At 39.1% G+C, this 18705-nt stretch overlaps 3 protein-coding genes across 7 annotated transcripts in view; 2 read left to right on the top strand and 1 right to left on the bottom strand.

Annotated features, from left to right (window-relative positions):
• The window catches only part of LOC137102588 (protein eva-1 homolog A), a 62092-nt gene extending 55378 nt beyond the window's left edge, over positions 1–6714 (top strand). For all 4 annotated transcript variants that reach the window (XM_067482242.1, XM_067482246.1, XM_067482245.1 and 1 more), the window contains 3 exons: positions 1377–1511; positions 3762–3935; positions 5117–6714. In XM_067482242.1, the coding sequence (XP_067338343.1) occupies positions 1377–1511; positions 3762–3935; positions 5117–5496 (689 nt within the window). In that variant the 3' untranslated portion in view covers positions 5497–6714. The remainder of the gene's footprint in view (positions 1–1376; positions 1512–3761; positions 3936–5116) is intronic.
• A 1040-nt stretch (positions 6715–7754) lies between these two features.
• Positions 7755–10976, top strand: efhc1 (EF-hand domain (C-terminal) containing 1). Its single transcript, XM_067482725.1, has 10 exons — positions 7755–7953; positions 8124–8345; positions 8457–8744; positions 8824–8973; positions 9103–9289; positions 9455–9681; positions 9789–9929; positions 10113–10326; positions 10553–10693; positions 10821–10976. Exons 1-10 carry the CDS (start codon positions 7888–7890, stop codon positions 10847–10849), a joined length of 1665 nt encoding a protein of 554 aa, XP_067338826.1. The 5' UTR covers positions 7755–7887; the 3' UTR covers positions 10850–10976.
• A 541-nt stretch (positions 10977–11517) lies between these two features.
• tram2 (translocation associated membrane protein 2) lies at positions 11518–18673 on the bottom strand. 2 transcript variants are annotated; one of them, XM_067482727.1, is made up of 11 exons: positions 18463–18673; positions 16528–16591; positions 16187–16296; positions 14745–14861; positions 14532–14590; positions 13949–14033; positions 13727–13797; positions 13442–13546; positions 13014–13157; positions 12492–12715; positions 11518–12285 (listed from the first exon to the last, which is right to left on the bottom strand). In XM_067482727.1, the coding sequence occupies exons 1-10, from the start codon at positions 18580–18582 to the stop codon at positions 12523–12525; spliced, it is 1068 nt and encodes a 355-aa protein (XP_067338828.1). In that variant the 5' UTR covers positions 18583–18673; the 3' UTR covers positions 11518–12285; positions 12492–12522. The 2 variants fall into 2 exon arrangements, with proteins under 2 accessions (XP_067338828.1, XP_067338827.1); XM_067482726.1 differs by having other exon boundaries at positions 12558–12715; positions 18463–18670.
• Between the last annotated feature and the right edge of the window lie 32 nt (positions 18674–18705).

The raw sequence follows: 18705 nt of genomic DNA, 5'->3' as shown, positions 1-18705 counted from the left end.
TCTCTACCACAAACTTGTAAATGTCAGTAGTTAAATGTTCCTCCTCAATCTTTTTATTATTGCCTGCAATTGGAAAAATCTTGCAATATTTCCAGGGTCTAAGCAGCATCCATTGGAGAGGGTGCTATGTGAGGTTTGTTTCGCTCCTTCCTGCACTTTGATTGGCTCTTGGAAAACAGCCAAAGTCTGTCTCTGGAAATTTGACCAGCATGTTTATTTACCAGCATTTAAACAAATGGTCCATTTTTACCCTAAGTCACTTGTGACCGTTTCACTATTAGTGCTACTGATGTCAGCAAAACCAGGCAGCAGATTATTCTTCTTTGCTTATTTGTTTCTCAAGAGTAAGGAAAAGCAAGAATGGCGGACAGAGAGCTCGACAGACAGTCATCTGTTGAGCTATAAATCAGCGCTGATCTGAGAGGGCAGACAAACAAAGTGACCGGAGCATGGCCCTGGCTTCCAAAACCACATGTGAGCGGGCAGGAATGTATAGCCCACTGCATTGTGGGTTTGTGTCTGGGGGAAAGATTGCAGACTCACTGACTCACAGGACACTGTGAAAATGGAGGATGAGGTGGGGGCAGTTTAACTTTCGGGAATCAAAGTGCAAGGTCATGAGGAGTATGTGAATCACCACCATAATGCTGTGTACTACTCACTATTTTTTTTTTTGGTTTTTTTGAGTATTTTCATTTTCACTTTTGCTTAAATAAAGTGTTGGTAAATTAGAACATATAATCTTAATCAGCAAAGCTACTTAAAAAAAAATTCCCTGCAGTTGAAAGCAGAGTAGAAACCAATCCTTTAAAAATTTAAGCAGTGAGATGCTCAGTGGGAATTAAATAAAAAGAAAAACTATTCGGAAAAAACATTGGAGTCAGATAAAACTGACGTAATTCAGTGGGTTAAATGTTGGCTGTCACCTTATCGTGTGCACTCTCATAATGACTAAAGTGTATTTCATGGTAGAGCTCAAATGATTCATTGATAATTTGATTAGCTGATTAACAGCAACACCATCAGCAAAAAGTTCAAAACACATTAAACATTAAAGTCATTTTTGAGTGAAGTCTCACTCAAACATTTTAGCCAAGTTTACTCACTATTGTTTGAATATTTCTAAGCTGATTATTTCATGCACTTGAATGACTTAAACTGTTTCCTAATGTGGTCATAACTTAAAAGCTGATAATAATGGGAATGGCAGTTTTTGTGTTTTATAGCTTGTGTCTTTGGCAAAAAAAAAATGTTGCAAGTACTAAACAAAAACTGAATAAACTTTATAAATTTCCCTTTTGTATTTTCCATGATTTCATCATCCAACCACTTTCCTCCTTTGCAACCCACCCGCCCACCCATTCATGTCTTTGAAGTTCCAAAGAAGTTGATTCAGGATCAGGACCCCAGACCACCAGTGTACTCCTCACCACCCAGCACTCATGACCCCAACATAGTGGGAGACAGCCCTCCGGAAGGGAGCTCAGTCAGAAGACCTGACACCGTTCCAGGTGAGCAGAACTCATGAACATATGCACTCTCACACACTCAGCTTCACACAGGGACCACTTAGCACTAAACAGTCCCATGTCCAGGCATTAATAGGAACAGCAATTCAAGTCTCAAGTGAGGACATATATGTGTATGTATGAAGTCACACTAACTCATTTGTTTCCACTATATATTCTAGCAGAACCACTGGTTTGGACCATTTATGATTACTGGCCTTAAAAATATAGTGCTTTCCAAGAACCAGTGATTTTACTTTTGGTACATGTGACCACACTTTAAATCAGTATGTTATAATGTCGAACTCACATAGCAAGAAGCTGACAGACAGAGCAAAAACAATAAAATGAAAGAATAAAAAAAGGCAATGCCAACAAGGAAGGGAACCTCAACAAAGCTTTATTCATGAGGGATGGTGGCCTGTGTCCAGCACACTAATTACTCTGCTCAGCTACCGGCACTGTACTGATTAAGGGGATAGTGGAATGAAAGAAGAGTTAAGAGAGGGAGCGGACAGGAGAAGTGCACTGTAGTGCTGACAGTTCCTGAACGCATCAGTGGCTTCACTTCCTTGCACCTTGACTTCGAGCATTTTTACCTACAGCTCATCTTGATAAACCGGTTCCCCTCACTGATGTTGTGATGGGGCTTTTAACGCATGGAGAAAGGTTCATTTACATATGCAGCAAATTCTTCTAAATGATTACTCTTGGTTTTATTTGTTGTTAACAAAGATAAATCAATATAAAGACCAGAGGGATGTATATTGGAAAAAGGAATAATTCAGTTAAGAGGATAAATCAAACTCTAACTCTATTGATTTATTTTTATTTTATTTTTATTTTTTTACAACAACTAAACTGAGCTATGTTTCAAGCCCAATATGTTCTGGCTTTTAAGGATGGTTGTTGTATCAAATGGAAATTTCTAGTTGTCCATATCATTGAAAATATCTTTTCACTTTGGGTATACAGTTCAAAATGAAACTTGGCAGGACAAGGCTGTTTTGTAGAAGTTCAGAGATTAAATTTGGTTTAAGTTGTCTATTACTTTTAATTATCTTTAAATTCTGTTTTTGTCAACACCCAGTTACCTTATGTGTCCATTCTTAACACACCATTGTTGCTGAAACACAACATATACTGTGAGTATCACTGTTAAATTGTAACAGGATATTTTATTATTAAAAATAAAATAATTGGATTATATTGATTTTATGGAATGAATTGTGTTAGTATGTTATTAAAACAGCATCTGCATGCTTTTGCTCTGTGGCACAGTGTTTATAAAAAGTGTATTGACTGTCTATTTTTATGTGTTAGAACTGAGGCTTTGTGGTTTATGGGTTGGAATTTAGCTGATGTGTCCGCCACAAGCAGCGGGTTCAGGTTGAAACATTTACATCCTCAGTGAGTAATTCCAGTCTAAACTGCATTTAACAGATGATGAGGGCCTGACACATCTTATGAACTCTGCAATTAGAGGTTGCTGGCATGTGTGACAGTTTACCAATGCAGGCTTACCTATGCTGACGAAAAGATTATTTGGGTACTCTTGTCTTTTCTTAAGGGTTGTTTGGAGGTATTATTTAGTCATTGAGCTAAAGCAGGAGCAGTTACAGTATACCACAGTATATGTATTCAGAAAATGAACATTTCGTATGAATCTAATTTATGAAACCAATACTTGCTCCGGTTTTCTCCCATTTGAACTGCTTGTCGTTCATACACAACACAAGGCAGCATGTAAGCTGAAGTCACGCTGTGATGAAAATCCTGCGAAGGGAACAGTCATTCCCATCTATAAATAGATTGTTTTCTGAGATTCGGTGGGAGCTTTGGAGATGCCAATGTGTAAATTCCCATGTGGTTTTGTGTTACTTAATGTCCTGAGTCAGAATGAGTTTGACAGAAGCGGATGTTATGTTATCTTCTGAATCAGGCAATTCGCTGTGAACATGTGTGTGTTGTTATGCGTGATACATTTTTTTTTTTTTACAGAAGCAGATCTGGATGTGTGATTCAGACCACTGTCGATGAATCAGTGGTCTGTAGTCACAATGTCTCCAAGACAATTGAACACTGCTTTACTGTTAGTGACCCAACCAGTACTGTACACATTATTTAAAACACATTGCCTGCTTGTGACTTAATAAAGGAATTCAAATCCCCAATGATTGACTGTACCCACTCACAGTGTGTAGTCTGGTTTGTGTTGTTGCTGAACTTTGTTGTCTTTGTTGTCTTTCACAGATAAGAAGAAGGTTAGGGAGACAAACCCTGACGAGGAGAAGTCTTTAGAAACTGGGAGAGAAGAGGAAGAAAGTCCACTGCCACCCAGAGGCATGAATCCCATCATCAACTCCACCTCTGGCTCCAACATGGCCTTCATCAGCAATGCACTGGCAGCCTACACCTACATATCAGGTAGGGCAGCGTTCATAAAACCTGATGCTACATCATATCAGTAGCCTGGCAAATAAGTTAGACCTAAACTTGGCCTTCGATTTTGTTTGGAAGAAGATGACATTTTACATTAGGAATGCAGATAGGCTACTTCATCAATAAGGGCTACGTCTTAATATTAAAGAGCAGCAGAATTACCTTGTGGCCAGTGTAGGGTGCATACAGTAGATTTATCTGGTGTGTACTTCGGTGTTACGCTATCAATTGGGTAAAATTCCCCTTTTCCTGTTGCTTGAAACTGAAAGGTGGTTAGCTGTGGGCCACAGGAATGCAGATGTTATACTGAGATAACATACACACACATACACACACATATTGTCAGTCACCTGCTCCAGCCAGCTGCTAAAACAGAGGCTGGGAGACTTTGGATGTTTGGATTTCCTGCTTCTTTACCTCCCACTCCGCGACTTAGATACTCAGATTATGCACAGGAAATTCACAGCAAATAAGTCAAATAAGTCAAATAAACACATGCCACACACTGTACAGCAGCTAAGTGAATTACACAGCTTGCCCAACTTTGGACTTTTTAACAAGATTTCTAACATTTATTAGCTGCTGTAACATTTTATGTCCTATTTATATTTGTAGTATAGGTCATTTTAAAGAACATTACTTAAGGTACATTATGACCTTTAAGTCGGACTTGGACCTAAACTGAAATACCTATATTGAATCTGCTAACAGCATTTTTTACCCTTTTTTATTTGCGCCTTTTAATGTGAAACCTCAGTGCAAATAAACAGAAATGTGCTGTACTAATTACAAGGGTGCTTGATCTACTTTGAATATTACCATCCCGAAGATGACATAGTAGCAAGCTTGAGCCTGAATCTGTGTAGATGAATTCACGAGGGAGGTCATGAGTTGGGAGAGGTGCTCATGTAGAGATGCACGTAACATTGTTGCCAGAATCTGTGACACATTGTGACCAGATGGGAAGCAGGGAAGTAAGTCATATGAGCAGCAAGTCCACAGCCAATGTTCATTAAAGCCAGTGAGCTGTCAAGTGAAATATTTTATAAAAGAGCAGGTTAACAGGTCAGCGGGACAATAAAAAAGAGACCCAACATAAGTCAGAAAGATTAAATGTTTGACATGGTGTCTGTAAGAAATCAACTGAACATTTTCCCCCATAACAGACCACCCAGAGAGGGCAGCGCTCTTCTTCGTTTGTGGCGTGTGCTTGGGCCTCTTCCTCACACTCTTAGCCCTGGTGGTTCAGATCTCCTGTCGCACTGACTGCCAGCCTCGCCAGCGGCCTCCTGCCAAGAAACGAGCACGTCCTGCTGACTCGTCCTCTGATTCCAGTGACTCAGACTCGGACTGGGACACCACGTCAGACCTGTCGGCACGGAGACACCGACGCTTTGAACGCACACTTAACATGAACGTGTTCACGTCAGCAGAAGAGCTTGAAAGAGCACAGAGGCTCGAGGAAAGGGAGCGAATCATCCGAGAGATCTGGATGAATGGCCAACCCGACATACCCGGGACAAGGAGCCTCAATCGATATTATTGAGCACTCCTGAGGGGCTTCTTATTGTAAGCTGAGTTGTCTTAAACAGAATTTGGATGCACGTGGTGTGGAAGGGGCAAGAAACAAGGCCCTTGGGCTTTATAAGTGAGCATGCAACGACAACTGTGGACTGACAGTGGAAGGTTTTGCAGATTCCCTTCTTGTTGGTTTGCATATTCCTCTGGGTATCATAAGCTATACCCCCTTCAATATGAGAATAAGCTCCCCCGCTGCTTGGTAAACTCGCCTCTTTCTTTTGGAGGGGAAAGGTGAAAGGCTGTGCCGCCTTGCCCGTGACCTCAGCAGGCCTTTTTGAAGTGGAGATTTATGGGTTTGCTGCCTTAGACACACGTAGCCCTGCTGAGTCTAAACGGTGACTGAAGGACCAAGGCCTCAGATGGGTCTGTTTTATATAGAACAAGGGGCAGCTGCAGAAGACTGACACTTGGAGCTTTACGCTCAGTACCCTCCAGTATTCAAATGTGGACTTTATAGAGGGGCAGCAAGAAAGAAAAAAAATATCGATGAGAGTAATTAAGACAATCTTTCCACAGTGAATGACCATGCTGCCTTTTATAAAACCAAAAGATATTTGGGGAATTCATCTCAACCCTTATGAAATATATTTTATAATATTTAATAGTTTATTGATGTTGTGTATTTTTTTTCTCAAGTATGGTTTATTATGAGATATTTTTATACTTGGCGAAGGTTGTCTGGCACCTCAGGGATGCAATCCTAGTGTTTCTATGTTTGGTTGATGTATTTGCTTCCTAAAAAGGGGATCAGCCCATTTCAACAGCTTTGTCGGCATTTAAAGTAAAGAGTTAAAAATATCGTATTAAAAGCCTCAAAGAGGTTTTATTGATTTAACCTTATTTTTGATACAGTATGTTTCATTCACAGTGCAGTGCCTTTCTAGCTATTAGGTCACTGTTGGCAAGAGTGCAGCTGGTTTATCATTCGATAACTCGCCAAATGATGTATTAATTGGAAATCCTAAATTGATCTCATCACATGTGTATTCCCTTTTGTTTTACTCAAGTAAATCCAGAATGTCTCTGTCAAACATTGCACTTGCTATCTCACCAGATGTAAATTGATGTAATAAAATTACAACAATTTTGTACCAATGAATTAGCTACAAATGTGATTTTATTTTGTTTTATCTGTTTTTTTTTTTTTTTTTTGGTTGTCTCTTATAGAAAATTGTACAAATTTCAGATCTTGGGCCTTATTTCAAAGATACCATTCCTAAAAGAATGATTGTGGTGATCACTGCTCATGGCCACCTGAAGAAGGAACCAGCACTGCAAAAGATACTCGCAGTGAACATCTTTTCTTATCATGTTGCTTGTTTGGTAATATAAGCTATTGTCAGTTCAGTTCACTTCTGCACTGCCCTGGATTCCAGCATAGAAATAATTATGCTTTTTATAAAGGGCTTGTTATTAGGAGTTGCTGATTAGGAGTTTAATTGAAAAGTACATGGGACTTATTTAGGTCATCTATATAAAAACTGTCACTCTATATAGTTTTTCATAAATGTGCCAATAGCTGGTGAAATGGGACCAAAATATGAATCATGTGCTTGGAATAAACCTTGTTTAAAAATACCATTTGCCGTTGTTTTGTTGAAAAGTTTCCACATTTATGTCCAGAGTACCAGTTTGCATTTTAATTCTTAATACAGATGCACATAGTGCTTGTAGCCTATAGTATGCCATTCAGTCATGCACAACAGTTGCAATGTGTTGCAGCACTGTATAATGTAATAACAGTTTATGTACTACAAATATAAAAAATAAAATACAAATACACAAATACACAATGTTTATATTTGGAAATGATTAACTTTGTTATGAAACTCTGTGGGCCACAGGACAATTCTCATTGAGATTTATTGGCGTTGCTCGCCCCCTTGTGGCAAACTTTGTACTCTGTAGATTGTTCGGTTTAAGGGCATAAAATACTCTGTTACGGTAAAGTTACGGTAAAGATTTTTTTATGTGTAATTACGTAAAATGTCTGTGGCCCGTATAAGCAACTCCATACAAAACATAAGCCGAGAAGAATAAGAACATCAGAGACTACAGGTTATTAATTTGTTTACGTTGTAATGTATTACTTATCTCCGGCAATAGTTTGATTATTGTTATTTTAAATTAAATTTGTTTTATAAACATTTTCAGTATTGTTGGTTGGTTTGTTTAGTTAATTTTTTGTAGCTGCCGGCTTGCCGTTTCCATGGATACCATAAACTTAACACGGTGGAGCTGTCCCGTAGCTTCTACACAAACAGGACCCGGTTAAGTCCACAAATTACGAAAGTAACGGTTTTGACCATTTTGTAGGGTTGAAGTAATCGACATAAATCCTTATTAAAAACTAGAAATGTCTCTGAACTGGAGCAACCACGGATTACCATTCCTACCAGGATATACTTTTCGGGATGTAAAAGTAAGTACTTAACATCAGAGTTATCATAGACCATAGACCATAGATTCACATTATAATACTATACGATATACTTTTAGTCCTAACTGCAATTAGGATGTACATGACTTGAATGTATATATTTATTGTGATTTACCTTTTATTAATAATAACCTCTTCACTGATGTCTTCAGAAGGCAGCCTTCAATCTCCCCCAGACATTGGAATACAAGAATGGGTATGCTGTGCCCATTCGCCCCACTGTTGGCATTGGACATGATCCTCTTCTGTCCGAGCAGCTGATCCAGCAGGAGCTCAGTGAGGTGGACTTTCAGACACCATACATCAATTATGACCCCTATGACCAGAGCCTAGCTGAAGAATTCATCCCAGCACACGTGGCCCTTGACAAGAAGGTGCAGAACCGCCTTGAAGTGTAGAACTAGTATTTGGTGATATTTGATGATTTTTTTTCTGTGTGTGTCAATAAATACTTTTTTTGTTCTTTGCCACCTCTTGTCTTTCAGGTGCTGCGCTTCTATGCATACTTTGAGGAGGACATCCTATATTCTCCTGAGGAGGTGCATCGTATTCGCCCTGTACTCATTTACTACTACCTTGAGGATGACAGTATGTGCGTCATTGAGCCAGTGGTAAATAACTCTGGGATGCCACAGGGGAAACGGATCCAGCGGCAGCGCCTACCAAAGAATGAATTTGGAGAACATTACCAGTGGAAAGACCTAAACCTTGGCATGGACCTAGAAGTGTATGGGGTCAAGTACCACATCACTCAGTGTGATGCTTTTACAAAGGTACGACACTTACCTGTATGAATATATATCTGACAAAAATAAATCGTAACCGTCAGATGTTCCCGTTGACTGAATGCAGGAATTCTTGGAAAGTGAGGGCATAGTTGTGAAGCACCCTGAGCCAATGCCCGAAGATCCTTACAGCAAACATCGTGAAACCCATGGGCCTTCCTGTACAACACCCTCTGAATTTGATTACATACACCAGTTTCTCACCATGGACAACAAGGTGAAGGAAATTCCCTCCATTCCAAACTTGCAGTTTAACTATTACAATCCAGTAAAACTAACAATGTCACACAGGCGTCCATAACCTGCCCTGACACTAGTCGCAAGCTTTTAACCTCTTCTTGGTCAGGTGCTTCGTTTCTTTGCCCTGTGGGATGACAGTGACGCTCTGTACGGGGACACCTATCCTGTTACCATCCAATATTACCTGGTGAATGACACAGTAGAGGTCAGAGAGGTCAACAAACCCAACAGCGGCCGCGATCCCTTCCCTGTCCTGATGCGTAGACAGAAGATCCCCAAGAAATTCAAACCAGGTGAGACGTAATCTAACATCACTTTTATTTTTATAATTTAATTTCCTCATGGTCCTATACGGCAGAGGATTTTATAAACGAGACAATAGTTTAAAACTAAAGATGTCGAGATACTAATGATAAATACTTTTAGACAATGATAGCATATCCTTTTTTTCTTTACAGTGACCTTCCCCAGCTGTGTGCTGGAGGTCTCCGAAAATGAAGTGGATGAATACTATTCTCCCAAAGATTTCCAGGTGGGTCATACAGTAACACTGCTGGGTCGTCACTTTCTGCTGTATGACTGCGATGGCTTCACTAAAGAGTATTACAAGAGGAACCACCCAGACATTGAGATTAAACCAATTGAGGTATCAAAGAAGGTGGAAACACGTCGGGACAGGAAGAAAGTGAGAAACAATTGTATTTCATCTGAGTGTTTCTCTTCTTTTACAAAACTAACATTGCATGAAAATGATTTCTCATCCATTGCTCTCATACTGATATATGGTTACAGGAGATTCCTCCCTACAATGGTTTTGGTTCCCTTGAAGACACTCTCCAGAACTGTTTGTCTCTGATTCCTCAGCCTCCCAAAAAGAATGTGCTAAAGATGTTGGAGAATGACCACAAAGTGCTACGCTACAGTGCCATACTGGTGAGAAAATATTTGATAATGTACTTGTGGTGCTTCTTGAACTAAAGATTAGTTTAGAGATTAATGCAGTTACAAGTCACTAATGTGCAAGGGTCAAAAAAAAATTGTCAAAACCTACTGTCCATTTTACATTTAAAACCACTGACAACAAAACAGATGACTTACGTCCATGCTTACTGACAGGAATCGCCAAATCCCGAAGACAAAGCCCGTCGTTTCATACTGTCCTACTTCCTGTCTAATGACATGATCAGTATTTATGAAAAGCCCACTCGGAACTCTGGCATCATTGGTGGCAAGTTTTTGGAAAAGACGCAAATCCCAAAACCAAACTCCACAGCGGAAAATCCTGAGTTCTATTCACCTGCAGACTTTGTTATTGGAGGCACTGTGGAAGGTAATATACTTTCTAACAGTCTTTAACACTGATTAATGTTTTGGTATGGTTTGATTTACAGCGTTTAAACAGAGACTGGCATCTTTTGTCTATGCAAAAACAGAAATTAAAGCTACATTATACAGAAAGATGTGCATCTTTCTGGATACTTACAACATTTATGGGACCTACTTTAATTTTCAGCTCACTTTATTGTAACTTTCCCTCATCTTTGAATTGTTTTTAGTTTTCAGTCACCGTTTTGTTTTGACCGATGCTGATCAGTATGTGCTTACATACCTGGAGTCCATCTCAAGCAAGATTCCTTCTCAGATGCTGGATTTGATGCGTCAGAAGCTGGGTGCGGCCACGGAAAATAACCAACCAGGTGACCAAAAGAATTAAATACAACCAGAACAACCTCATCTCTCACATTGTCAGTAATAGCTTTCTTCCAGTAGGTGTCACTTCAAAGTAAATACACATACAACAATTCATGCCCATATTTCTTTCAGGTGTTGCAGCAGCAGAGCCATCTTCATGATGTCACTGCAGCCGGATGGCTTCAAGTGTTAGTCTTTTCTTGATAAATCTGACCGCAAGAGTTATAATCAAACACTTTGCAGAATGTTTTTGAAACAATAAAAAAAATAAATAAAAAAATGACAATATTTTTGGTGGAATCTTTTTTCCTGGGTAACCTTAAAATATCCCTTTTATGGTAAGTATATAACGAATTAAGGGGTATCCTAAACATTCGATTGGCTACTTAATAAATATAATATATATAATAAATTTATAGACAGAAAAGAAAGCAAGTACATTTTCTTACCTCAAACACATTAAGCACACAGAAGTCCAAACCAAAGACATCACACTTATTAATATAAAGCTAAATGCAAATGGGAGCTCCATGAAACTGTGCCTTACTTGGTTGAGTCAACTTGGCACTAAACCGTTCAGAAATGCTAAACCATCCTTAAATGCAATCTTTAGCATTTTATAAAGCTAAATTTTATGTTATTCTTCATGCATGTATGTCTATTTACAGTTTATCAATGTGTGAAATCACACCCCTGCAAAAAAAAAACAAAAAAAAACCACAAACACTTTTTGCTCTTTAACTGGAACATGTTGCAACTTTTGAGGTCTTATAAAAAAAAAAAACACAATTAATATCAATATTTTTTTATAATAGAAAAGTCCACCCTATTTCAGAAAATTGCATTATTTATTAAAGTAATTAACAAAACAATTAAAAGGAAAAAAAAAACATGGAATGGCATGCGGTAATATCCAAACATACACACTTGATGCACACCTGTTGAGTGACAAGTCAGCAACGTAGGAGTTCAGACAGATGTAAATCATTGGGACCACGCTATTGCTTGACCGAAATCCCTGTGGTAAAGGGATATTGTTAAGGCCAGCATACAGTAAGCTCTTATCATCTGTAACAAACAAGCAAAGCCGGCTCAATAGGAAGAGCTGTGAACAGCTGCAACATCACACAACAATAAAACCAATACAGTACGTATGTATGAGGATATGCATGAACACATCCGAAAGCGACACACAGCATGCCGCGTATTGTGTTCATTTTAAATTTCAATCATTTTGCATACAATGGTGCTCCTTAGGGTGGGATAGCAGGCTGTGTGGATGTATAAAAAAATACTGATATGATGAGAAGAGTAAATGTCTGTTGGGCTCGAGGGATTTCCTTGGATTTCATTTTCCAGCATTCAAGCCTAAAAGTCTGTAGCGATTGAATTCCTGTAACATCTCAGGACATGCTCAACCAGAAGCTTGGTGGCCAGTGGCTGCCACCTTCACCATTATGCTGATAAGAAACCTCAGCCTTGGTTGAGGCCACTGTTCAGGTCAGTCAAGAGTGTTTCTTTTATGGGGATTTGAGCTTTTTGGTCCGAGGAGAGGCTCCATTCTCAGGTTTAAGGATGCCATTTTCATAGTGACCAACTAGTGTGCGGAGGCAGAAAGGAGATGTCAGCATGTCTACTAATGGAGCACATATTAGACATTCAATGTGAAAAATAAAATAAACATCTACAGAGAATGATGGGAAAGAGAAAAGCTTCAAGCCAGGAATCATGACCAACCACATTTCTGCAAACTGTTGTATTGTAAAAGTGTTATTGTAAAACTGTTAATGTGTGACTCCTCACTTGTGATTTGTTATGAGATGACGTCAATCCATTACGAATCACGTTTCTCTAGGTGTTTATACTCACGCGAGTCTCTCTTAAGTGGCCGTAGGGGTTGTTTTGTGGCAGACTTCTTCCGAACAGCCTGTTCATGTCTGAACTCCCTCCAGCGTCTCAGCTGGAAATGGATAAACTTCCAAAGTAGCCAGGATTGGGTCAAACACACCAAAAGTAAAACAGTCATCCTGAAGTGGAACAAGGCAAGAAGATTATTGCAAGCAGATGTTGTGGAAAATGGACTTGAAGCTGTCTGTTAAATATATAATAAATAAAAATGTAAAAAGGTCAAAAGATTATTTCTTTAGGTTTTTTTTAATTTGTTTTAGGCAACAAGGTTCAAATTTAGATCACCGTTTTAGCAGTTAGATTTTTGTTACAGAAGTTGTAAACTAAATGAAAGCCACTAAATGAATCGCTATCCATAAATGTTGGACATAGGTCATTTTTTTATGGTCACTGCATTCTGTCCACTTAAGGCCTTACCTTATCAGTATAGTGTTGAAGTTGCCCATCTCTAAGTCCAGCCCCTGGTTCTCCGCACGAGCCAAACCGAACCCAACAGCCAGGAACATTAGAGTTAGAGTAGCCATCCGTGTAAACACAAAGCTGACAGCCCACAGGTCAAACCTGATGCACGAGACACAAGTATGGTCAATGAAACGGCTGATCAAACCAAATAAGTAAAATAGTAAAATGACATGGAAATGAGGGAAAACAAACAAACAAAAAACAAATACTCAAATCAAACAATGTGAGTGCCAGAACAACTAGGACTTCAGTGTTTGTAATTAAAATTTGATAGTTCAGCCTGTAAGGTCACATAAAATATTATAAGGTTGTTGTCAAAAGTCACACCAGTAAAAAAAAAAAAAAACATAAATAAAAACACTGGACCCTGTGAGGTTACACACATTTTCTGATGGTTCTCATCAGTGAAGTAGAATAGTCTGGCAATGTGGAAGCCCAGCTCTGACACATACTGAAGGAAGAGTAGTACCAAACCCACACGACTTAAACTGGTGATGAAAGAGACAAGAGGCGATCAGGTGATGATACCATAGACTTCTAATTACATTTCACTTTTTAAATAAAACTGCAGTAAAAAAACACAATAGCCAGAGGGACACAAGAAATACATTTTAAGGTCATCAGGTTTTAATAAATACTGCAATTTCTTCTTTTCACTGGATACTTACTTCAACAAATAGGCTGCAGAGATGTGCAGTAGATACAGGCAGATGTACTGCAGCTGCCGAGAAATCTCCTCCTGAAAAACAAACAGCTTTTATTTGCAAAGGTACTGTAGTTTCAAAATACTGGAGCCTTTAGTCCTTTCTCAGCCTGCCTAAAACACATACTGTACATGCAGAACATACACAAGCTTATCTAGTCACAGTCTTAAACTCCTCCTTACTGACCTTGCGTACTTTCTGGAAGTAGAGTTCTGGCAAGGCATGCAGCCAGTAGGCCAGCTGAGTGAGGTAGAAAAACTTCACCTGAAACCTGGATCAGAGATACACACAGACAGAAGCAAAGTAAGAGAAAGGGAAAGAAGTGCAATTTACTGTACAGCACTGCCACAGTGATATACTCCTAGTTACTCATAGTTTCCCATGACTACACAAAAGTATATATTTACAAAACCTGGGTAAATGTAGATGCAACCAAGTAATCCTGCAAAAATATTAAAAATATGTATTTTTATATTACTATATACTATATTTACCCACCTGAAGGAATATTTCTAAAATCAGACGACTCTCAAAAGAGAACAATACATAATAGCTCAAAACTCTACAATGCATGTTAAGACAGCTGGTCAGTGAGAATGTTAAGGTTTTGGTTCTGTGCGAGTTATGTGTAGGAGACTTTTTAGGAAATGCAAAGAAATATAATAAGCTGATGATCAGTGATCATCAATCCATTAACTTATTGTGTTTTTAAAATCCAAAACTAGCGATATTTCACTGCTTCCTGACACGTGACGACATTAAGACATACCTGAGATGTACATGGGGATAGTTCTCCCACAGGCTGCTGGGATGCAGGAGATATCCTTCCTGTGTGGAAAAAGAAAATGTCCACTTAAAAATGCTTTGAAATTGTGCATGGGCCAAGATTAAATTATTACACGACATGCATCTATGTCCAATTTACATATCTGTGTAGTTGTCATGAATACAATGGGGGTTATTACAGTAAAGTCTGACTTACTGTAATGAGGATATAAAGACTCCACACACTAGAAACCAAGTGAAACACACACAATTGGCCCGACTCATTAAACTTGGTGTTCTTGCTCTTGGAGAGGTGGAGACGCCGGTTCACTTTCTGTAATGTGATAATACAACAGATCATGTGAATGCAGCTGGATTCAGTGAAATAATGTCTGGCATGTCGACTCTTGTCATTGTCATGCACAAGGAAGTGTCATCGTTATACAAATAACTAGGACAAGAAAAGACACCAGATACTATTTATAGCTGCTACCGAAAACCCTCCTTTGAAAAGGTAATTTTTTTTCAAACCCTCTGGAAACCATGGTGATGAAGCTAAATAAAACCTCATTCCTCCTCACTGGCCTATTTCTAAACAGTGACACAGGGGATCATACTTTCAGATATATCAAATGCTACTCTCCTACTGTCTTCACAACTCTAGCCACACAAAACTAAAGCAACTGTTCTGTCTGATTTAGGCAACACACAATCATATCACTTATGTTCCTGATGAGGCATTCTTTTTAAAAATGTCCTTTTTAAGAGTAACAGGGGGCATTTGTATGCAAACACCTTGAAAGGAAACATCTCATTTCCTGGTTTCAGGATACACTGCCTTCACATTCTTGAATATATTAATAGCACTGTGAGAACAGCAACAGACCAGTGTTTTTCAGTTTCATCACTGCCAACACAGGTTGTACGAAATATGATGAAGCTAATAATCACTTTAGCCAGTTGCCCTATAATTATTATTTTATCATACAAAAAGAAAGAATAGTGGCGGCAGTGGCTCAGTTGGCAGCGTGGCCGCCTACCGACCATACGGTAGGAGGTTGCGGCCCCGCTCTTCCCGACCACCTCGAAGTGTGCCAAACTGTGCCAAATCAACATGCGGACAAAATGATCCGTTTTGGCAACGCTGAACTCATAAAGATACAAATAAAAATACTAAAATAAAGAAAAAAAATCAAGAAATAAGCATCCACTGGTTTTGGTAACACTTTGCTTTCTGAATCTGTGATTTCTAAATAGCCTTCTAATGATTTCCACTAGATTTCTTTTAAAGAACCGTGTCCATTGGTACTGAACATGAGTACAACAAAGTGCTTATGGTAAACATGTATTTATGGATTTTAAACTAAATTCTGTATAACGTAGAGTCTTTCAGTCAGTGCACACCAGGTCCAAGGTGAATGGCAGAAATTAGAAATTGGTGAAGAGGAAAGAAATCAAATGTATATTTACATGCTTTTCTGGAATGTTTAAAGAAATTATTGGAAATTAGTATCTGTCAAAGGAATACAAGTATGTACCTGGCAAACAGCTATAAATTGCCAGGTGACTACAATATGTAGTAACTGCAGTGGTTTAGCACCTCTCTGTGACACCTCCCAGGCCTACTGATGGATTGTGCCCAACTGATAAAGTACTTACATCCAAAAGATACTCCTGCACTACTGCATGGAGGATGATGGCGATGAAGAAATAGAAGAGAATGGTGGCGCAGTCCTTCCATCCATAATGGTAGAATGTCACCTCTCCCTCTAAGCACACACAGGAGAGGTCAAACACACACGCACGCACGCACAAACACATACACGTTTGCTGTCAGAGGTGTGTTATTGGACTTGGAGAACTGTTTTTCTTATCACAATACAATCGGAGCAAAACAATATGCAGGAACAGCAACAGCAGAAGTGAAAATGTAAAATGTCAGTCAAAAATTAGTACAGTTGAAATGAGAACAACAAATATTCTTAAACTGCACCTCATACCTGCTGTTAGAGTGGTTACATTGTACTGAGGCTGAATGAACACTATGGCCGTCTTGGCTGTTGCCTGGAAATTAGCAGAGATGGTAATAAGCAACATATTTGGTAAACAGTTCAAATAACAAATATGTCTATGTGCTTATGTGACAGGTACCTCTACTAGGATAGAGGGTAAGAAACAAAGCTTTTCAGAATTTATAAATTTGTTTACGGTTTTGTCATTCATTCCCTCCAGTCTGGTATTGTAATTAGCTGCTCGGAGCTGAATTCCTGAAGGAATGCTGCTGAGAAATCTGTCTGGCATGACAAGGCTTGTATTGGCCTTGTGTTGGCCTTTATCTTAAGCATCCCTACAAAAACATGCACCAGACTAGCGTTTCCCAGATGTTTTGCCTTGTGACCACATTAAAGCAAAGTAACGCCTAGTAGTGGCCACAGGTTGCACACTCTCTGAACTGTGAGTATTTAAACTAATGAGACAAGTTCACTTCTCAGAGTGTAACATTTCTGTTTTGTTAGCAGTGATGTTCAACAATTGCAATACTGCCACTTACGAATATCTAGAGCTTCAGGTGATTAACTGCTTTGTTTGCAAAAGACCTAAAGGCAACACTATAACAAACAACTTCTTCTAATATTAAGAAGAGGAAATCTTGAATAATTACTAATAGTTACTGTGAAATTAAGAATAGTCAACAATGATTGAGTGCTGATCCACTAATGATTTCAACATCACAAACATAATTTTAAAACCTTGTGTGTCCATAAAAATTGTGCCCCAGTCAATTCTAAGGGGAAAAGGTTTAATTTGGTGCATAGTCATAGGCTCGCGTTTGTGCATCACAGTTCAACAAGTCACCAGTCATTCCTTGTGCACCAATAGCTGCAGGTGAATAGTCAGCACTTTTCTGTCAAATTAAAGACCAGCTTGCAGCAAAGTTATTTCTTCCAAAGGCTGAATGATGAAGGAAATCCCCTACTCTTTTTTTTTTTGTTGTTTTGTTTTTCGTTTTTTTTACACGACCAGCTGTGTGATCACTAACAAGGGATCCGGAGTGAAACTAAATGCCCGAGCGGCGGCCTGGGAACCTGCATGGGTTCACGCATGATTAAAGTTTTAACGGGCCGAACACCTATTTAGTTCAGTCGCTGGAGGTCAGTGGGGAAATCCCTTCAGATCAAGATGGTTTTTACAGTCGCTGAGCCCACAGCAGCCAGCAACAGAAGCTCAAAGATTGAGACGTGGCAGTTGACCATTAGCATCAGGCTAGCAACGACGCGTCATGCCGCTTCCGCTTACCTTTTCGAAATAAAATATTCAATGACTGACGTGTACTAGAAATTATTCGATACACTATTGGTGCTCTTATTTTAAATATTAGTTTCCTGCATTTATTGGGTTTTCTGTGGATAATTGACGAGCTTGCAATTTAAATGTTGCAGCAGAGTCCCTTTGCTGGAAACTGGAGGAAAACAAAAGGGTAAAACAGGTGAATATTGGGAAACATTTGTGACGTTAGATACGTTTTTCAGAATCCATGACAAAATGTGTTTTGAAAGTGTTTTCCAATGTTAATAACCTTGTTAAAAAACAATATTTAAATGTAAAGACCGAGACGCCGAAAAAAGTTGAGCGTAAAAGTGAAAGTTGCATTTTCTACCCGCTGTAAATGTTGGATTTCCGTTTAAATCCGAGTTCATAGTTACTGTTCTCAAAACTTGTAAAAAGTGCAGAAACAGCCACCGCATCCACGGAACTGATTCCAGTGGTAACCCAAAGGCTCAGCTGCAGTCCGACAAGCAAAGCTTTACCCAAAGCAAACCACCTTTCGACCCAATAAGATTAAATTTCCTAAATGTACATCTCGGAGCGTGCAGGAGGCTTCTCATCTTAAAACAGCTGAGTGAGACGAGGGAAGAAAAGAGAGTTCATCTCACCTCAAACATCAAGCCAATCAAAATGAAAATCACCAAACTGAAGACGATGTCTGCATGGTTTTGAATTAAGAATTCCTGGCTGAAGAAAGGGTAACTCTTGTTTCTTCGCCGAAATGCCATGTTACCTCAATGGTGTTTGTCCTGTTATTTTATAAATCTGAATTTTCCAGACTACGAAGTTCAGGAGTTAACTTTCTAGCTGGTGTGCGCATGCGCGTCGTCTTAAAGGGCGAGTGCCATAAA

This window comes from Channa argus, chromosome 17, assembly GCF_033026475.1.
Source record: "Channa argus isolate prfri chromosome 17, Channa argus male v1.0, whole genome shotgun sequence".
Lineage (NCBI taxonomy): Eukaryota > Metazoa > Chordata > Actinopteri > Anabantiformes > Channidae > Channa > Channa argus.
The sequence above is the reverse complement of the archived record's forward strand: the minus strand, read 5'-3'. Positions and strand labels throughout refer to the sequence as shown.

What these genes read in the sequence shown, in the direction of transcription:
- efhc1 (XM_067482725.1), top strand. Translation starts at nt 7,888, where the DNA reads ATGTCTCTGAACTGGAGCAACCACGGATTACCATTCCTACCAGGATAT. An exon ending in ATACTTTTCGGGATGTAAAA is followed by an intron (nt 7,954 to 8,123) that starts GTAAGTACTTAA and finishes TGATGTCTTCAG; the next exon opens with AAGGCAGCCTTCAATCTCCC. An exon ending in CCCCAAGAAATTCAAACCAG is followed by an intron (nt 9,290 to 9,454) that starts GTGAGACGTAAT and finishes TTTTCTTTACAG; the next exon opens with TGACCTTCCCCAGCTGTGTG.
- tram2 (XM_067482726.1), bottom strand. Translation starts at nt 18,582, where the DNA reads ATGGCATTTCGGCGAAGAAACAAGAGTTACCCTTTCTTCAGCCAGGAA. An exon ending in TGTAACCACTCTAACAGCAG is followed by an intron (nt 16,297 to 16,527) that starts GTATGAGGTGCA and finishes GTGTGTGCTTAG; the next exon opens with AGGGAGAGGTGACATTCTAC. An exon ending in TATCCCCATGTACATCTCAG is followed by an intron (nt 14,034 to 14,531) that starts GTATGTCTTAAT and finishes TCTCTGATCCAG; the next exon opens with GTTTCAGGTGAAGTTTTTCT.